At 37.9% G+C, this 22,012-nt stretch overlaps 1 protein-coding gene and 1 pseudogene across 1 annotated transcript; one reads left to right on the forward strand and one right to left on the reverse strand.

The window, feature by feature from the left end:
- Positions 1-1,109: 1,109 nt before the first annotated feature.
- Positions 1,110-2,045, reverse strand: LOC103556947 (olfactory receptor-like protein OLF3). The gene has a single exon (XM_008529253.2). The coding sequence runs from the start codon at positions 2,043-2,045 to the stop codon at positions 1,110-1,112; it is 936 nt and encodes a 311-aa protein (XP_008527475.2).
- A 2,894-nt stretch (positions 2,046-4,939) lies between these two features.
- On the forward strand, positions 4,940-21,176 carry LOC103556948 (olfactory receptor 2A12-like; annotated as a pseudogene).
- The last annotated feature ends 836 nt before the right edge of the window (positions 21,177-22,012 follow it).

Here is a 22,012-nt window from a genome sequence, read left to right on the forward strand (position 1 = left end):
ACAAAATCCAAAATCACATAATAATTGTAAAAAGTAAAGCTGTTGTGTAAAGAATAAAACGTAGAAAGCAGAAGTGGAAACAGAAATCAGATTCATCACATATTTTATTGGTAAAGCTCTTGGGATCTGTTGATGGATTGAGTATCAAACAAAGGAATCAAGATTCATTCTGCATGTGTATGGTTCCTTCTACTACTACAGTGAAGAGATATTGGGCAAGAAGAAAGGACCAGCTTGGGATAGAGGAAGTAAACACAACAGCTCTATTTTGGCTTGTTAAGAAAGAGATTCACATGATGTAAGTGAAGGTGATAAGCAAGCAATTGGATATATGTGTTCAGAGCTCTTGAGAAATGTTTTGTTGGCTTGGTGATAAAAAAAAAACCAAGATCTTTTGCTTAGATAAACAATAGAGAGATTAGATAGATGGATGGGTGGATAGATAGATAGATGCCATGGTTCTGAGTAAAATCACCTGGAGCAGACACAGAACAGTGACCCACTATAGTAAAAGCAATAGAAAACAAGTTCATTTTGAATTCTTGTGTATAGAGAGAAGGCTGTGTAACGCTTAGCCCTGTAACTGTGTCCTGAAAACTATTTTTAAAAATAGTTGAATATCTACTCTCTGCCAGCCACTCTAAAAGGTATTTTACATAGATTGTCTGCAATCTTCAAGGTAATTACACATACAAGATATTGATACTTCTTTTCCCAGCTGAGGACACTGGTGCTCAGAGACATTAAGAACATTTTTCAAAGCTACATTGCTGGTGAGGGATGAGGTCAAGATAGAAGAGTGGCTGCTCTCACTCACACTGAAGCACTTCCCTGACCACATTGCATTTCCTGAGGGAATATGCAGGAGGAATGTGAAAGGGAAGAAAGGAATATGTTTAATCATTGAAGACTTTTTTTACTGTATGTATAATAGGGCAGTGATAAATAGTCAACATGTGGACTAAGGTGGAAAGTCAGTCTATAAGAACTTGGTCAGAATGATCTACCTTATCAGCAAATCTAAGGAGAAAGGGCACATCAATCATTTTCTCTTTGTTTGGAATGCCACTCTTTGGGATGTTGGAGGAAAGAAGAAATTCTTTGAATCTTTATCTTTTTTCATTAATTTTTTCCAACATTCTTCTTAGGGCACTCATCACCTCCTTGTTCCTCAAGCTATAGATTAAAGGATTCAACATTGGGGTCACCACAGCATAGAACAGGGAGACCATCTTCTCCTGTTCTGCTGAGGAGCCAGCCGCAGGTCTCATATATGTGAAGATGGCTGCCCCAAAGCACATGGAAACCACAGTGAGGTGGGAGGCACAGGTCTCAAATGCTTTGCGGCGTCCCTGGGCAGAGCGAATACACAGAATGGCAGCAACTATATGACCGTAGGAGAAGAGGACCAGAGAACAGGGAAGCATGATCACCAGAAATCCTGAGATGGCCACCATGACCTTGTTGAAGGAGATGTCCACACAGGCTAGCCGTAGCACTGCTAGGGTCTCACAGGCAAAGTGATTGATAACTTTGTGACACAGAGGAAGCCGGAAGGTGATGATTGTTTCCATCAGTGAATTCATGAAACCAGCCACCAAGCAGCCGGCAGCCAGCCCCAGGCACAGTCCTCCATGCATGATGGCTGCATAGTGAAGTGGGTGGCACACCGCCACATAGCGGTCATAGGCCATGGCTCCCAGCAGGAAGAACTCCGTGCTTGCCACTGCCAGCGAGATGGACAGCTGGAGCAAACAGCTGTGGAACGGGATGGACTTCGAGGCTGACAGGAAGTGAACAAGCATTTGTGGGACAATGCTGTTGGAATAACAGATGTCCACAAATGACAGGACACTAAGGAAAAAGTACATGGGTGTATTTAGCCTGCTGTCCATTCTGATAAGGAGGATGATGAGGAAGTTCCCCAGCATGGTCACCAGATACATGGCCAGGAAAAGAACGAAGAGGGAAACCTGAGTCTCCCAGAAGCTGGACAAGCCCAGCAGAATGAACTCACTCATCAATGTCTGGTTTTCCCTGCCCATGAGCCTCTGAAGACCAAACCCTAGTTACAAATCAATAAGTACCAGATACGGATGGTGGCAGAGTGTCTTACAAGGTCATTTAGACCAAACAGCCATCTAATATTAAGCGCTGTGATTTCTCAGATTCTATGTGTCCTTCAGGGTTTGGGACCACAATAGAACCCATTGATGGGGCTCAAATTCAAGGAAAAAAGAAAATTCTTTTCTCCTTCCTTAAGTAGGAAAGGTTTTATTAAAATTCTTAGAGATTTGAGTGAAAATGATTAACTGTAACAGGCGATTCTCTTCTGTAGAGCCAATTCCTAACCATGGGGTTTATCTAGCCCTTTGTTGGATCCCAGTTTTTCCCTCCTTACTAGCTCAAAATCCCTGTTGAATGAAACCTAACGGGTATGAACAGTTTTTAAACATTTACAGTTTTACTTCTGGATTCTCTAGCTATGAAAATGAGATAGTCAAGTTTCACCCTTTTAAAATCAGAAATTTGGGAGTTACAAGTTAGAAGGCAGCAAATCCAAAACAGATTTTTAAGTAGCAAAAAATTGTCGAGATTACATTTTAGAGTCAGTGAAAAAAAGAACAAAGACCCGCATGATCAGGCTCAGTTTTGAGAAGTCTTCACCTGCTTGTCTCTTGTCGGAGAGAGAGGATAAGAGGAAGGCACCTGCAAAGTATTTTCCTCCTTCTTTGGAAGAGCGGCAGAGCATGGGTCAACAACAGGGTATGGCTGTCAAGAAATATGTCAAAGTCAAACATGCAGTAACTTTCCTCCTTAATATGTCATAAGAGTCAACTACTTGCCACACATATTAGCATGTTAACTAAGAGATAAGGGAAAACTGGCTGCACATTCCCGCTGAGTCTACTTGTCTGTATCCTGCATGGTGTAAGCTATGGAGACTATGGTGTGATGGAAAATAACTACTTGAAATGAACTCAGTGAAATGACTGTTGATTATCTCTTTCCGTTAACCCCCCTATATTTATCCCCATCTGAAATATTTGGCTATTTTCCCTCTTAGGAAACTTAGTTGTCTCTCATCCTTGTGCTATGCTCCCCCTTCCGTGACTCACATGACCACAAGTAACACTACAGTCTGCTCAGTACTATCCCCAAACTTTCTCATCCTGCTGATACATTAGTATTTCAGAAAGCTCAAGGGCTCTAGTATTCAGAAATTCTCTTTGGAACTCTTAGTAACCTTGTTTGCTCCTTATTCGAATCACAAGTGATTTCTGAAAACTCGTGGACTGAACAAAGCCCACTCTCGATTTCCCACATACTTTGTCCCTCTAATTACTTGGCCCTTTGGGTAAAGAAAGCTAACCTCATGCACAGGTGTCCCAAGGAGCTTTCCTCTGCTTGCTGAGTGTGATCAGATAGTGTCACTGAATATGCGATGAGAATCATGCTGTGTGTGGAGGGGATTCATCAGAGTGAGGGCAGCTAGCTGCAGATAAAGAGGATGCCAGAGAGCTGGATTAGGCAGGAGAGAAGGCTCTGTGGGCATTGGCATATGCTAATCCTTCCTTAGTCTGTGTATCAACTGGGCCTGATAAACCATTTCCACTCCAAGAGATTATTTATGTAAGTTACAACCAGGGGAGGCAAGAAAAGTACAAATGTTCCTTAATTCTTTAGAGTTTACTCTAGAGCTTCAAAAGGTTAGCAAGTCACTTTGTAATATTTCTATCAAAGAAAGAGGAAACCTGCCTTTTTATACCTAATGAAAAAGGAGAAGCTGGAATATGAACGTGTCACTGTCAAAGTCCTCAGGTATGAAAGAGAGAGACAAGTGATCTCAAAGGGGAAACATAAGGACATGGGACCATCAATGGAACTTGACCACAAACAGATAATATTTTATGAGCCAGTCCTAGGAAGGTGAATGGAGTGGTCTATGATTCTGCTATAACTTATGAAACAGTTAACGTACAGGAACTTCGCCAGCAGAGGGCTAAAAGAAAAAAAAAAGGGCAGGAGGTAGCTGATGATTATTCAATGTATTCTCAGGTACCAAATAAGGAAACCTGTTAAAAATCTGATAATGATCTCTTGGAGTTTTGAGTCTTTCATGTCTTAAAAATTAATAATAACTAGCCAAGGGCTTGACAAAAAAAATCTAGTAATCCCTCATTTTGGGTCAATAATTCCCCTTAAAGTCCCAGGAAGATATTGATTACAAATAGAAACAGCCATGGTGAGCATATCACATTTCAGTATCATCTTCATGTTTGCCCAAGTGCCTCTCTCTGGGAGCAAATGAACTACTTTGCCAATAACCTTGCATTTCCCAGTCCAATCCTCATTACCTAGTTTCTCCATCTGTCTAAAGGGAGCGTAAATTCAAGTCTGCCCTAATTCATTAGAGGGAGGGAGGGAGGGAGGGTATAGAGTAAGGACATGATGCCAAGAATAAAAGGAATGATTTTAACCCAAAAAAAAGGTTAAAAAGTAAAATTTTTAAAACATTTTTGAAAATTTCATATATAAATAAAAGTTTAAAACAGATGTTCAAAGGCAAGATGGAGGTGTTCTAACTGACAACAAGAGTAATTTAACAGCACTGCCTGCACCACCTCTCCTTTCTGGATTTGTGATTCAAGTTCCCTAAAGTTAGACATCACAAGTGTTCTTCTCAAAAAAGACGCCACTTGGAAAGCCTGAGATGTCCGAAAGACGTTAATTGGCTAAGTTGCTCTCCCCACCCCATCCCCACTTCCTTATGCATCGCCCACACTTCTTGGAGCAACAGAAAGTTTAGTCAGTTATCCAGATGAAGTTACCGTCTGACCTTCATCGTTTAAGAATGAGCCAGTCAACACAAATCTGTCCTTTGGTCCAGATTCCAGCAGTGGGCAGGTGCTGAGGGGTGCTGTGTGGTACGGAGAACATGACCAGTACCCTGGGTGTAGTGGCTACACCCGGTGATTCCCATGAATGCAGTCAAAGCCCTGTGGTAAGTGCTTCACTTCTCAGAGGTATCTGAAAGAACTTCCCCTTAGTTTGGCTACCTAAAATGTGTCTTCTTAAAACCAATTGCCAAAATGGGACACTTCTCTCTCCAGTAACCAAATTCAATCCAATTGTCACATGAGCCTAGGAAGAAGCTGTGGGTTAAGGAAACCCTGGTTTCCTGACTCATGATCTTAAGAACCTACTCGACAGCCTCTGAGCATGACTGCCCTACTCCAGGACAGGAGGCCAGCATTGCCCCAGAAGAGCGGGGCGAGGCAAGATGTGGGATTTGGAAAAAGTAACTTTCTTTTCCCTCAGAGATAAAATCTCTGCAGGCCAATTATGCTGTGCTTGTTAGACTTCTCTGACTTCTCCTTCTCTGCATGGTGATTCTCTCACCTTAAACTCTCACCTCAACTTCAGAGAATTTGCAAATGAGAATTTAGTTTTTCCTGACCTAGAAATACGAGAAGAGAATCCACAGCCCTAGTTCCCCTGGAGACATTCTCCTAAGTCTTTGTCGAAGTTTCACTGTGAGGAAGTTGTAACTTGCCCGTGACTTTCTGTCCGTGTACTCGGGATTGAGACTATTTGACCCAAAGTGCCCACTCATTCACAGACTACCTGTGGGACCTTTGAGCAATATTTCCTATGACATGACTCTGAAGTTGTACATGAGCTATGATCAATCTTCTCTTCGCAGCTGATGCAAATATTTTGTGAGACTTTTCCCCATTTTGTCTCACTATTGGAAGGCTCCTTTTAACTGGACACTGTCAAAATATTTGACTATGTGTGTATCTAGATGTCTGCCCTCATATTCCACAAATACTATAAAAATTTATTACCCACTTAAAGCATCTCAAATTATACATCCCTTCTATTGATAGACATCTAGGTTGTTTCTAGTTTGTGGCTATTGAAACCAACACTATGAACATTCTCTTTCTCACACACACGCACACCCCCATCTTTTTTTTTTTTTTTGAGGAAGATCAGCCCTGAGCTAACATCTGCTGCCAATCCTCCTCTTTTTGCTGAGGAAGACTGGCCCTGAGCTAACATCCATGCCCATCTTCCTCTACTTTATATGTGGGATGCCCACCACAGCATGCCTTGCCAAGCAGTGCCATGTCCACACCTGTGATCCAAACGTGTGGACCCTGGCCTGCCGAAGCAGAACGTGCACACTTAACGGCTGTGCCACTGGGTTGGCCCCCACACGTATCTTGTGTCATATATGTGTGCAATTGCTTACATTATGTGCATGTCCAGCTTTAGCTAATATTGTCAGTTTTGTTGAAACAGTTGTACCGGTTCTGTTCCCGCCAACTATGTATAAGTACTTCTTTGTTCTAACCTTTCTCTACTGTCAGTTTTTCTCATTTTAGCAATGCTATTGGGTATATAATGGTATCTTGTTGTGACTATATTTTACATTACTCTGATGACTAACAAAGTTGTGCACATTTTAAAATATTTATTGGCCATTTGGATATTCAATTTTCTGAGGTGGGTGTTCAATTTCTTGCCCATTTTTCCATTGGGTTATCACTCTTTTTCCTATTGATTTTAGTTCTTTACATATTTTGAATATGAGTCATTTATTGCTTATATGTACCACAAAAATTTTCTTCCAAATTGTGGCTTACTTTTTCATTCTCTTAATGGTGCCCCTGTTAAAGAGATGTACTTAATTGTTTTGTAGTTCTATTTAAATTTTAAAATGTTTCTATTTATCAACTGTTTTTCATATAGTTACTGCTTTTTTGAGTCTTGAGTGAGAAATCTTTGGCTATCCCAAATCATGAAGTTATTCTTCAAAGTTTTCTTCTGGGAACTTTCATCTTTTAGATCTTTTTTACATTTAGATCAACAATATATCTGAAATTTATTTCTGTGTATGACATGAGATAGGAGCCCAGATTGGGTGTCCACATAGAAAATATCCTTCTTCACTATTCTCCTATGTTGACATAGATCGAATTTCAACTTATACGTGTACATTGTTTTCTAGATTCTTTTTTCTGACCGATTGGTCTATTTATCCATTGTTGTAATGATATTACATTGTCTTAATTACTATAGACTTATATTAAAACTTGTTTTATCGTAGTGTGAATCTTTCAACTTGACTCTACATTTCAAATTCTTTTGGCTGTTCATGGCCTTTTGAATTTCCAATCTGATTCTAAAATTACCTTGAAAACTTCCAGGAAAAATGCTTGCTGAAATTTTTATTTGGATTCCATCTAAAAATAAATTTGGGGAGAAGTGACATTTCTATTCTGTTGAGTATGATAGATAGTATCTTTTAAATTATATAAAACTGTAATTGGCTTTTACATCTTAAATATATACACGTGAAATGACTTTTGTGCATGGCTAGTGTCATTTCTTCTTTATATATTTGGTGAAGCCATTTAGCCTGAAGTTTTCTGTTTTGTTTTGTTTTTTGAGGAAGATTAGCCCTGAGCTAACCTCTGCTGCCAATCCTCCTCTTTTTGCTGAGGAAGGCTGGCCCTGAGCTAACATCTGTGCCTATCTTCCCCCACTTTATATGTGGGAGGCCTGCCACAGCCTGGTTTGCCAAGTGGTGCCATGCCCGTACCTGGGATCTGAATGGGCGAACCCTAGGCCGCTGAATCGGAATGCGCCAACTTATTTGCTGTGCCGCTGGGAGGGCCCCTGAAGTCTTCTTTGATAGAAAATTCTTAAATATGGATTCAAATTTCTTAGTATGTATGACTGTTCTGTTTCTTCATGTGTCCCCTTTGGTAAGTTTATTTTTCCTAGGAATTTGTCTGCTTCATCTAACTTTTCAAATTTATTGTCCTAAATTTGTTGATGTCTTCTTGTATATGTTTAATGTATATAGAATCTAGGAATGTCTCTTTTTCTTTCCCGATATTGTTTGTTTCATTTGTTTCTCTGCCTTTTTTGTATTAGTCTTGGCAATGGATTACGGTTTACTATAAAATATATGTATATATATATATATTTTTTTTACTGAGGAAGTTCACCCTGAGCTAACATCCATTGCCAATCTTCCTCTATTTTTTCGTATGTAGGACATTGCCATTGCGTGGCTGGTAAGTGGAGTGGGTCCATGCCCTGGATCTGAATCTGCTAACCTGGGCTGTTGAAGGCAAGCAGGTAGAACTTTAACCACTTGGCTGCAGGGCTGGGCCTTATAAAGGATTTTAATATCATTTGATGAAAGGAGAGCAACAAAGGAGTAGTCTCATCCCTTGAAAAATACTATTTAGTAGGTAACAGAGATTAGAAAAATATTGCCTCCTTCAAGAAGATAAATCTTAAAACTATGAAAGAAATGAAACATCACAAAAAAATCACCACAAAATATATGTGGAGAACCAGAGAATGCATAGCTACTGTGAGCTATGTCCAGTATACGACAAAGAATTATTGTCCTAGGATGCTGAAAGAACCATAGATCTTGTATCAGAGCCATTTCTAAGGATTTTAGGAAACCCTACAAATAGGATCACTTATACTAAAGACAAGAAAATCTTCTAAATTTTCAAAACAGAAAGAAATACATGTGCTAAGAAAAAATATCAAATCTACCTCACCTCTTTTAGGAGGAATGCTGGGCTGATGAAAAGGATTTGAGTTCAGTAATGTATTTGATGGTGTTATTGGGAATTCTATCAAATATTAAAGAACAAATTCTTTCAAATTTGCACAAGACTGTGCAAGCAGAGAAAAATAAAGGATCATATCATTACTCATTGCATGAGGTTAGGACGACTACCATACCAAAAGTTGACTGGGAAAGAAAAAGAAAGGAAAATTACACTTCAATCTGACTCAGGAAGACAGATGGGAAGCTCTCAAACAAAATAATAGGAAACTACATCCATTAGTCTATAAAGCTAACACATCATGACAAACTCAGTTGTATTCAAGAAGGAAAGTTTGGTTTAATATCAGAAAAAAATTGATGTTCTTAACCATGTTAATAAAGTAAAAGGAGAAAAAATCATGTGATCATATTAATAGACACACAGAAGATAATTTTAAATTTAGCATACACTTGGGGCTGGCTCTGTGGCCAAGTGGTTAAGTTCGTGCGCTCCGCTGCAGGCAGCCCAGTGTTTTGTTGGTTCGAATCCTGAGCGCAGACATGGCACTGCTCATCAAGCCACGCTGAGGCAGCATCCCACATGCCACAACTAGAAGGACCCACAACGAAGAATATACAACTATGTACCGGCGGGCTTTGGGGAGAAAAAGGAAAAAAATAAAGTCTTTAGGAAAAAATAAATAAATTTAGCATACACTCATGATTGAAAAACAGAGAATTTACTAATCTGATAAAATACATACAGAGTAAACATCATATTTATAGCAATTATTTCGAAAGTATTCCCTGTAATTTCAGAAACAAAACAATAATGTTGTTATATTCACCTTTGTTTAACATTATACTAATGGCTGTAGCCAGTGCAAGAATACAGGGAAAAAAACATAATAATATGAGGATTGAAAAGAAAGTAGCAGTACAGTTATTTTATTTGCAGATTATACAATTTTCTATATAAAGAATACAAAATAATCTATAGATAAATACGACAATTAATAAAATAATTAGGCATGGTTTTTTGATTAAATAAATCAATATCAAAAGTCATTGTGAATTCAGTTTCTGGTGATAATGGAATAATAGTCATGGTATTTATTCTCCTACTTTAAACAACTAGAAAACTGAACAACATATATTAAACAATGGTTTTCATACATTGGACAACAGTCAATGCAAGACAGTGATTCCTGAGAGAAGGGAAACAAATGGAGTGACCCATAAGTGCCCCTGCTCACTGCCTAGGGAGAGCTTCCAGTCCACAGGATGAGGAGAGGGAACCCAAACAGAACCCATGCCCATCCTGAGTTGAGAAGACATAATTTGCGACAGAACACCAAAGAGGAGGGAGCTGCAAAGAGAGGGAGCTTTTATTGTCTGAACATGGGTATCCTTCAATCTTCTGCTGATTACTAATCTTTGAGTGTACGTGCGGAACCTGCCAAGGCCAAGGAAAGAACCGCCAGAAAGGAGCAAACAGAGTGATCTCTGGAGGTAACACGGGGCTCAGAACAGCTGATATTCTCACCGGCCGGAATGGAAAGACCTCCAACACACAAGTCATCGAGTAGAGTCCTCAGAAAGTATAACCTTGCTAAAAGGGCAAATTGACCTTACACTTCAGCTTATTCTGAATCCAACCTAACAACCCTTGAAAGAAAGCCTCAAAAGATCAAAAAAATTCCAAGCAAGTTAACTACTTCCCAGAACAAAGTGCAGAAATATTTAAAGGAAAGAAAAATTCTTCACCACTCCAAAACATAAAACCTGCAATGTCTATAATCCAATAAAAAAATTTCCAGGCATTCAAAGAGGCAGGATAATTTCTAGGCCACAACACAAAGAGAGGAACCAAAAAAATTCATAATGAGGAGAAAAAACAATCAATAGACATATATATAGAAAAGACCCAGTTGAGATAATTAGGATACAAGCACATTAAAATAGCCGTTATATTTCACATGTTAAAGAAGCTAGAGGAAAATGTAAGTATGATGAAGAAAGAAACCAAAGATATTAAAACACCCAATTCAAACTACAAGGTGATGAAAAATAGATTTCTAAATGAAAAATACACTGGATGGAATCAGTAGCAGACTACACACTGCAGAAGAAGAGACTTGAGAACTTGCAGACATAACAATAGAAACTATCCAAAATGAAAGAGTGAAAAAATACTGAAAAAACTGAATAGTGCTTCAATAAGCTGTGAGGAACATCAAACCTTAAGTCAGAGTCCTGGAAGGAAAAAGAGAGATTGGGTCTAGGGGCAGACACAACCAATAGTCAAGAAATATTAACCCCAAATTTCCAAATATGATGAAAAGAATGAAACCACACTTCTGAGCAGCTTAACAAACCCCAAGCATTAAAAAAATAAAGAAAAACATCTCAAAGTACTGTATCAAAATGTTGAAAAGCAACAATAAATAGAAAATTATAAAAGCAGTTGTAAGGAAAAAAAAAGACACAATATATACAGAGGAACAAAGACAAGATTAACAGAAGAACTGAAAGCAAAAAATGCCAACCCAGAATTCTATGCTTGAGAAAATAAATTAAAAAAAGAAAAAATGAAAGAAATAAAGATTATTCAGTCATGCAAATGATAAAAGTGTTCATAATCAGCAGGCAAAAGCATTACAAGCAAAATAAAGGACATAAACCTAAGGAAAAATAATAAAGATAAGAGCGGAAACCAATGAAATAAAAAACAGAAAAACAATAGAGAAAATCAAGGAAATCAAAGCTGATTCTCTGAAAATATCAATAAAATTGATAAACTTCTCTCCAGGCTGACCAAAAAAAAAGAGAAAAGACACAAATTATCAATATAAAAAAAATGGATGTGGTGACATCACTACTGATCCTACAGACATCAAAAGAATAAAGACAAAACCACTAGAATATATTTTATGTCAATACCTTCGACTATTAAATGAAATGGAAAATTTTTTGAAAGATGTGTGCTGCCAAAACTCTCACAAGAAGAAAAGTGAACTACCCTCTATCTAAAAGAAATTGAGTTTGTAGTTTAAAACCTTCCCACAAAAAAAACCACAGGCCAAATAGTTTCACTGGTGAATTGGACCAAACATTTAAGGAAGAAATATTATAAGTTCTACCAAAGTCTTCTACAAAATTGAAACAGAAGTAACTTTCCCCAACTAATTATTTAAGCATTATCCTGATATCAAAACCAGACAAAAACATCACAAATTTTAGGAAAAGAAAACTACAGATCAAAATCGCTCATGGTGACAGATATAAAAAAAACTTTTAAATATTAGTAAAGTGAATCCAGCTATATAAAAAATAAATATATTATTTCCAAGTTGAGTTTACAGTAAAGAACGCAAGTTAGCACACCATTCAATTGATCAACACTCCTCAAAAGTGTGAAGATATGAAAGACGAAGATAGATTGAAACTGTTACAGAATGAAGGAGACTAAAGAGAAATAAAAAGAAAATGCAATGTGGGATACTGGATAGCATTCTAAATTTAAAAAAAGAAGTGGGAAAACTGATGAAATTATATTAAGCACTATAATTCAGCTGAAAAGGAAATTATTTAACATTAATTGCGCCAATGTTAATTTTCTGGTTTTGTTGTCTGTACTATGGTTATGTGATATGTTAATGTTAGGGGAAACTTTTTGTACTATATTTGTAAAAATTTCTGTAAGTCTAAAACTAGTTCAAAATAAAACATTAAAAAAAAATCAATCAATGTATATCACCGTATCAGGACTATAGAGATTTAAAAAAATGATTACCTCAATGGATGCAGGAAAAATGTTTGACAAAACTCAATATTCATTAACAATAAACACTAAGGAATCTATAAATGGAAGAGCATTTCCTCAATATGAAAAAGGACGTCAACAAAGTTTTAATAATTGACTGCAATCTTAATGGTGAAAGATTGAATGCTTCCCTTCCAAGATCAGGAACAATCAAGGATGTTCACTCTCAGCACTCCTATTCAATATCGCACTGCAATAAGGAAAGCAAAGAAATAAAAGGAGAATTTATATGGCAAATATGCAAGTGAATGATGCCCAGCATCACTAGTCCATTAGGAAATTACAAGTAAAATCATAATGAGATGCCACTACATATCTGTTAGAATGCCTAAAATTTAAAAAACTGCCAATACCAAGCCCAAATGATGATGTGGCGCATATGAAACTCTAATGCACTCCTGGTAGAAACGCAAAATTGTACAGCCACTTAAGAGTTTGGTAGTTTTTTAAAATGTTAAGTAGATACCTTATATTCTAAAAACCCCACTTCTAGGAATTTACCCAAAAGAAATTAAAAATATGTATCCTGTACCCTAATGTGTATATTGGCTTATTTCATAATTGCCAAAAATTTGGAGACAACTCAATATCCGTCAACTAGTGAATGTATTAACAAATTGTGGTACATCCATACAATGGGGCACTACTCAGCAATAAAAAGAAGTGAACTACTGATAAACGCAACAGTTCGCATTAATCTTGATGGTAATGCTGCAAACGAAATAAGACAGACACAAAAGGCTACATTTGATATGATTACATTTATTTTAACATGCTGGAAAAGGCAAAATTACAAGCATAGAAATGGGATGAATGGCTGCCTGAAGCTGGGGGAGGGAAGAGGGCATTGACCACAAACTGAGACAAGATAACTTTTGGAAATACTGTCTGTCTTGTTTACGGTGGTTGTAAATATTTGTCAAAACTCAGGTAACTAGTTTAAAATGATGAATTTTAATATGTGTAAATTATGCATCAATAAGCATTACTCTAAGAAAGGAAAGTGACAAAGAAAACATAAATAATAGAATGAAAATAATGATATAACTACAAATCTAGCAGACATATAAGAACAATAAGCAAAACTTGAATAAATTTCAGTCAATAAATTTGAAAACTTAAACCATATGGACAAATATCTGCTAAAATATAACTTATCAAAAGCTGGAAGAGGGGCTGGCTGGTGGCGCAGTGGTTAAGTTCGCACGTTCTGCTTCTCAGAGGCCCAGGGTTTGCCGGTTCATATCCCGGGTGCGGACATGGCACCATTTGGAATGCCATGCTGTGGTAGGTGTTCCACATATAAAGTAGAGGAAGATGGGCATGGATGTTAGCTCAGGGCCAGGCTTCCTCAGCAAAAAAGAGGAGGACTGGCAGTAGTTAGCTCAGGGCTAATCTTCCTCCAAAAAAAAAAAAAGAAGAAGCTGGTAGAATATAAAATAGCCTGAAAAAATCCTAGAAGCATTAAAGAAATGGAGTCTGTATTTAATGTTTGCTATAATGCACCAAATTGCCCTCTGAAAGACATGAGGCGTTAGGCTCCCAACATCACTGTATGGTATTACGTATTTTCTCAAGGCCTCAACAAAGCACTAAATATTATGAAAGAATTGTTTTTGAAAATTTAATCCTCAGCATGAAAAATTTTTGTTAAGCTCATCAATGATTAAAGCAACATGAAAATAATAGTTGTCACCAGTTTGAAGAGGGTTTGGCAAGGGCATTTATACATAATTTTACACAAATGGCAAACTGCTCCAGTTAACAGTTCTGTTTTTCAACTGAGGTCTATATTAGTAGGTAGGTAAGAACTGGGGCAATATTATCCTGGACTATATTGCAAAAGATATGATTATTCTGAAATGTCAAGTCATATACCTGAGAAAGAAATGTTAGCAAGTTGATTTGTGGCTGTGTATAATACATACCACGTAATAAGGTTTCATTGTCAGACAAGCAAGTAATTATCTGTTTTGGACTGAACTGTGTTCCCTCAAATTTAATATGTTGAAATCATTGCCCCATAGTACCTCAAAATGTGACTTTTTGGAGACATGGTTTTATAAAGGTAATTACGTTAACATGAGGAATTAAAATGGCCCTAATCCATTATAATCCTGTAAAATCCATTATAATCCTCATAAAAGCGGAGGTTAGGACTAGGCATAAAGAGAGGGAAGACCACTGAAGACACATGGAAAAGACAGCCATCTGCAAACCAAGAAGAGAGGACTCAGAAGAAACCAACCTTGTCAACATCTTGATCTCAAACTAGTAACCCTCAGGACTGGGAGAAAATTAATTTCTATTGTTTATGCAACCCAGTCTGTGGCAGTTTGTTATGGCAGCCCTAGCAAACTCATACATTATCTCAGAGGTGTAAAAGAGAATCAAATAAATATTAGTTAACAGAGTGCCAGGCACTGTCAAAAAGAAGTTAATTACTGGGGCCAGCCTGGTGGCGCAGTGGTTAAGTTCGCACGTTCCACTTTGGCAGCCTGGGGTTTGCCAATTCGTATGCCAGGTGTGGACATGGCACCACTTGGCAAGCCATTCTGTGGTAGGCATCCCACATAAAGTAGAGGAAGATGGGCATGGATGTTAGCTCAGGGCCAATCTTCGTCAGCAAAACGGGGGAGGATTGGTGGCAGATGTTAACTCAGAGCTAATCTTCCTCAAAAAAAAAAAAAGAAGTCAATTACCAATATAACATTCAAGCAGCTATGGAAAATTCTCCACTATGGAAAAAGAAAAGAAAAACAGATAGTTTGTTTATTTCAAGTTTGGAACAAAAATTTTCTTTCTTAATTGTAAAAGTCTTTTACTGAGATCTTTTGGAAAAAAAATAACATTACCTCTAGTATCATTACACAAAGTGAATATCTTAGATGTTGTCAGGTTAATTCTCACTTTATAAAAGCACAATAATCACATCAAGATTGTTTATAAATTTACCCAAGCATTGCGTTTCTCTGAGACTCTGAAATAATTATACAGAACTGATGGGGTTCAGGGCAGGCCACTCCAAGATGCGCCACTCAGATATGCGGACTATTTTGAGCTGAAGACAATGAAGACTCCAAAGACTCAGGAAGAGCATCTGACCTTCGCCCCCCAAACTGCCTAAAAGACTTTGACACAGAAGGCCTGTTCCAGGAAGCAGCTCATACCATATGACAGCTATAGTATGCTGTAAAATAGGTGTGCGAAAAGGATACCAACAAACCCATTTTTTGGACCTAGCAAAACCTGTTTAACAAACGTTTGCATTCCATCTCTATGTAAATTGTCTTCCTCCCCTTTTAAGTCCCAAATCTCTATCCCCAACGTCCTCCTTCTCTGTAGCTGAGGATACTTAAACAGGTGGCCTCAGCCAGATGGCTGAGTAACTTAGTTTCTTCTGGTTTTCTCCCATGTACATATGCTATTAAATTTTGTTTGATTTTCTCTTGCTAACCTGCCTCTTTGATTATTTAACCAGCCATAAAAACCTTAAGGAAAGGCAGGGGGGAATTCTCCCACTTCCCCAACAACAGTCACGTACTGTGTAATGATGTTTTGGTCAGCGACAGACCACATATACAATGGTGGTCCCATAAGATTAGTACCATATAGCCTAAGTGTGTAGTAGGCTATACCATCTAGGTTTGTGTAAGTACACTCTGTTGTTTGCACAAATGACAAAATCGCCTAACAATGCTTTTCTTAGAACATATCCCTGTCATTAAGTGATGCATGACTATATAATCAAAATTTGCCTAAAGAGATTAGAGCCATGTGAAGATAAATACCATTATGGAAAGTATATGTGTGTGTGTGTGCATGTGCGTGTATGTATATTGTCTTCAATCACCAAACCAGGCTGAAGATGAGCAGATTGAGTTCAAAAGAGCAAAAAGGAATCTCATCCGTGCTAAATCTTTGCTAACTTCATGTTAAAAACACCAGTTAGAATGGGACAGGTGCAGTATGATTTGGCATGACCCTCAGAAACCTAGTTCTAAAGTGTTCTAAACAGACAAGAGTTAGAGATATGAAGGGCTAGAAAAGTTTCCTTATATTTATCTAAGCTCATTTAGTGTGAAGAATAGTTGTATGCCATCTGGGTAGACAGGAAATATGCTTTTCCTTCAAAGATATAGGCATTGGTCAGTAGGAAGAACAGAGTAAGGATCTCTGGAAGTCCTCTGCTCCATAAAGAAAAAGAGAACACTGACAAACTTGTCAAAATCAACTTTTTAATATCTCTAGAAATTGAAAAAAGGCAACAATCTGGGCAGTGTTAATGCAAGAAAAACTGCTGACCTTGTTAAGAACAGTGAGCTTTGTGGCATTTTATCTCGTTCCATTCCCGTCACCATCAATACAGCTCTGTGGTAGCCTAGAAAACTTACAGCCACACAATCATGGTGAAAACCACCATCTTTGCAGCCTCTGGAGGGAACAAAACAGGCTTGAAGCTCCTCCAATGCCTCACACTTTGATATCCATCATTATTTTACTACTCTGGCACCCTCCCAGATAATCCTACTCACAAAATTTGTGTTTATTTGACCTGGTTCAGCTCTCTCATTGTGTATTTATGGAAAACAATAAGCAGCATTGTTAAACATCAATGATGCCAGTGGTGCTGATAACAGGCATTACATGTGAAAATATGGCCCCAAACAATCTGACCAAAACTTCAAAGGAAAAGTTGAGGAATGAGATGACCATAGTGGCTTTGAAAGGCTTTGACATGTTCCTGGGCATAGAGAGGACCACGTACATGTGCAGGGATGAGTGCATATTCAGGATTATGAGCATCTACAAGGGAAAAATCAGAAGGCTTTAAACTCACATCCCCAGTTGACCTTAAGAGTCTGCACAAGCAGGAAGTGAAGACTGATGCGGAGTGATAACTGCCGCCAGAGCATTGATTTTTGCTCCCCTAAAGGCCCTTCTACCTTTCTGGCTGCTCCTTCTCAGTCTCCTTTGCTAGTTCCTCCTTATTCCCCAAATCTGTAAATACTGGCATTTTTCAGAGTTTATTCTTTGTATCTATTTTCTATCCACTTCCTATAGGACCTCTTTATTGATTCTTGAAAATTATGTGGCTGTATTTCTTACCTCAAGGTCAGTAGTTGATCTGTTTTTATACACTGATTGTCTTTTCATGGCTACCTTCTTATTTTTCTTAATTTCTCAAGCATTTTAGTAAATATTATGCCTTTATTAATCTATTGGAACATCCTAACTGTCCTTATATTACAGTCTTTGGAAGACTGAGATAATTAAATTATATTTAATTTCAACTTGAACGAATTCAAGGCTTCAATTGTTTACTTAGTTTTTCCTCTTTAGCATAAAATTTGTTTGTTTCTAAAACGTGCTTTAGATACACATTTTGAGTGAAAATTTTTTGGTTTTATTATTATTTTGATGTCAGTTTGGTTTTTTCACCTTTTCTTCCTGTCCTGTGGTTTTGAGTTTTGATTGATCTTCACCTGGCTCCATGTGCCTTTCATCACAGAATCAGGCCTTATAATAGTGTCCCAGGTTCTAGTGATCTAATGAGAGCGTCAGCAAGCATACTGACTTCTTTATAGTCTCCTTATCCTGCAGCCCAACAGCTGTTTTATACCCCCTTTCATGGGCCCAACCCAAGCCCTTAGTTTCAAGCAATCATATTAGTATCCCATAGCTCAAAACTTCCCTTGACTCCAAGCTGAGTTTCTCCATGAAGGCTGATTCCACACTCAAAAACCACCATTCTCTGCTTTCATACTTAGAGCATATCATGTTTCTGATTCAGTTCTGAATATGGAAGAATCATTTTATTTTAAGCTCTGGCTATATATTTGGGGGATCTGCATTTTATATTTTTATCTCTCATTTCCACGTGTTTGAAGTAGAGGAGAACTTAGGAACTCATCTTGAGTATAAATCTTCACTTTCTTCTTAAGTAAATATACAACCAATAGTGTAAGTGCAACGCCAAAATTGTTAAGTGTCAGTAAGCTTCAATTTCTGGAAGAAAATAGGGATTAATGGAGAGAATGGTAAATGAAGGAGGATCGACTTCTACGTTCTCATTAGCTTCAGCTGATTATTGCTTACAATGAATTTCAAGAAATAGCAAACCTGCCTTTTTAAAAGAAGCCAGAGACCTCAATTTTTATGTGAGATCTCCTAATTTTAGAAATTGGTCAATACCTAAAATTTTTAAATATCTCTCAAAGCCAAATTAGCAGATCAGCATCACAGGACTTTGGACTGGACTGGGTCCATGAATTACTAATCTGTGGCCTAGGGCATAAATTCTCACTCTGCATGAGCATATCACTTTTTGCCTTTTCTATCCCTCAGCTCTAAAACTCTCTGTCCTAAGTATAGCATTGTATTTATCTGTTGAAAGAACATAGGAAACAACCAGATATGCATCACAGAAGTCATCCTGCTGGGATTCCAGCTTGACCCAGAACTTGAAATTTTCCTCTCTGGGTTCTTCTTGTCATTCTACAGCCTTGCCCTGATGGGAAATGTGATGATTCTGGGGCTCATTTGCCTGGACTCCAGACTGCACACCCCAATGTACTTCTTTCTCTCAAACTTGGCCATCGTGTACATGTCGTATGCCTCCAGCATTTTCCTGAAGATGCTGGCAAACCTTATAATGCAGAAGAAAACTGTCTCCTTCACTCCACACAGCCTTCAGACTTTTCTGTATTTGGCATGTGCTGTCACAGTGTGCGAGTTTGGGGATGATGTCCTATGATCGGTATGTGGCAATCTGCCATCCCCTGCATTACGCTGTCATCATAAGCTGGAGAGTGTGCACTGTCCTAGCTGCCACTTGCTGGCTGTTCAGCTTCCTCTTGGCTCTGATCCATATTGCTCTCATTCTGAGGCTGCCCTTTCATAGGCCACAAAAAATCAACCACACTCTCTGTCAAATCACATCAGTATTCAAATAGGCCTGTGCTGACACTAGGCTCAACCAAATTATCCTCTTTGTGGGCTCTATGTTTGTCTCAGTCAGGCCCCTCTGCTCAGTGCTGGTGTCCTACACACACATCCTGTTTCCCATCCTCCGCATCCAGTCTGGGTATTGCCACAGAAAGGCCTTCTCCACCTCTCCTACCACCTCTGCGTGGTCGGGTTCTTCCTTGGCAGTGCTGTTATCACGTACCTGGCCCTTAGATGCAACCATTCTCAAGAACAAAGGAAGAGTCTACCATCATTTTGCAGCCTTTTCAACGCTCTGCAGAATCCCCTGGTCTACAGCTGGAGGAACCCAGAGCTGAAGGGTGCTCTGACGAGATCTGTGGGAAGAAGAGATCAGTGTGAGGGATGGTTTGTAGTGTGTGTGTGAGTGTCCTGAGTGTGTGAGCTTGTCCACACAATTCTGGCTCCTTGAATACCTTTTTGGGTCCTTTAATTTAACAAACCCAGTACCCTTGATCTTTACAGTTCTTATAAAGTTAGAAAATAAATACTCTTGGTGTTTAAGCCATTGATACCAAACCTGAGATAAACATTATGACACAAAAGCACAGTCTAACCCTATTCATGAACATAAATGCAAACACGTTAAAGAAAATACTAGTAAAACAAGTGTGTAAAACAAAATAATGTTACATAATGATAAAGTTTTCATCCCAAACTGCAAGAATTGTTTGACATTAAAACAAACAATGAAAAAAACTTTGCCATATTAACAAATTAAAAGATACACATTGTCGGGGCCAGCCAGTTGGCACAGCAGTTAAGTGTGCACGTTCCACTTTGGTTGCCCAGGGTTCACTGGTTCAGATCTTGGGTGTGGACATGGCACCACTCAGCAAGCCATGCTGTGGTAGGCATCCCACATATAAAGTAGAGGAAGATGGGCACAGATGTTAGTTCAGGGCTAATCTTCCTCAAAAACAAAAAAAATTAAAAAATTAAAAGTAAAAATAAAGAAACTGAAAAGAACACAAAACATAGAAGCAAATTAATGCCTCTCTACCACTTGATACGTGAGAGATGTGACATGACGGATCCCTGGGGAAAGGAAGGGCTTACGGTAAATAGTGCTGACCGAATAGAGTAACCATATAGATACTCAGGCCTGCAGAAAACTCAGCTCCTAGTGTTTTCAAGACCTAAGTGTCAAAGAAAAAACTATAAAGCTTTTAGAAGATATGAAGGAGAAAGATTTTTAAAATAATATATAAAATAGTTTGCCAAAAAAGGAAACATTGATATATTTGGTTAGATTGAAATCAAGACTATCTCTTAATCAATACAGAGCATTAAAAGAATGAAAAGCCAAGGCATAGAATCCTCTTCTCCCAGCCCTTCTAATGGATCAGGTCTCAAACATCATCTCCTCAAAGACGAGCATATTGCAAAGGTTTGCACTTGTTTTGACTAAGTGACTTTCGACCATATCACTCCAATTTATCATTTTACCCAAATCACTTTACGAAATAAACAACCTTAAGAATGAAAGCAGAATAGAGTGTTGCTTTTTTTTTTCTGACAATGTAGATGAGCCATTTTCGAATGTTTTGGTGAGAGAATTTTCCAACATAAAAATATTTTAAACGGACAAAGAAGCAAAAAGAAATTCTTTTTTGTCCGTCTTTCCCTTTTTACCAGGAAGAAAAATCTTTTCCAGAAGCACTCCCTCGCCTCAGATTTTTTCTTGCATTCCATTGGGCAACAGTGGACCAAATGGCGATCTCTAAACCAGTCACTGATAAAGAGGATGAAATTGACAGCTTGGCTTAGGTTAATCCTTGTTTAATCCTCTCTAGCACCAGACGAGGTCTACTTTCTGTGATAATTTTACTAATACCTGAAGAAAATCAGTACTAGGTCAGCAAAGAAAGGAGTAAGAGCCAGAGGGCTGACAACTAGCAGGATCTGCTAAATGGGTTAAGTTCTGAAGCAAGCCTTCTGAATTTTGAGAAGCAGGAAATTAAAGTGTGCTAATTATTCCATCCTTCAGTTTTAGGGATCCAATGGATACTTTCTCCAGATAAGACATAATGTTTTAAAAACCTAATGGCTACAATCTCTAAATATAATGGAAAATTATTCTTGTGTCAAGGAGATTGTATTAAGAACATTATCTTGTAGTGAAAAACAGATCATGAAGTAGAATGAGTATTTTAGTTGCATAGTGGGTACTTTTACTCCTGTTACATTAAAAATATATATATACACTTAAAAATAGCCTGAGGAGTATGAACTGATTTTTATCAAAAATCCTTATCATTATCTGTTTATTCTTCTCTTCTTATATTTCTCTAAGGGCACAGAGACATGTGAGATTCCACTAACTAATTGTGTGGGTGATATGGTTGTATTTTCCTGAATTGCTTAACTTATTTTTACATTGGGAAAATATTCTTTTTACAGTGAAAAGAAATATCAAAATACTTTCCTAAAATATCATGGGATTACATTTTTGTTGAATTATTCATCTATCTGTCCTTTAGTCTTGCATCTGTCTATATTTATGGAGAAATTTAGGATATTGAGCTACTGATCCTAATGGTTATGTCAAGGTACTGTGATCTGGAATAAGTTTAGATTTTTCTTTGTACTTTTCAGAATTGCCT

This window comes from Equus przewalskii, chromosome 4, assembly GCF_037783145.1.
Source record: "Equus przewalskii isolate Varuska chromosome 4, EquPr2, whole genome shotgun sequence".
Classification (NCBI taxonomy): Eukaryota; Metazoa; Chordata; class Mammalia; order Perissodactyla; family Equidae; genus Equus; species Equus przewalskii.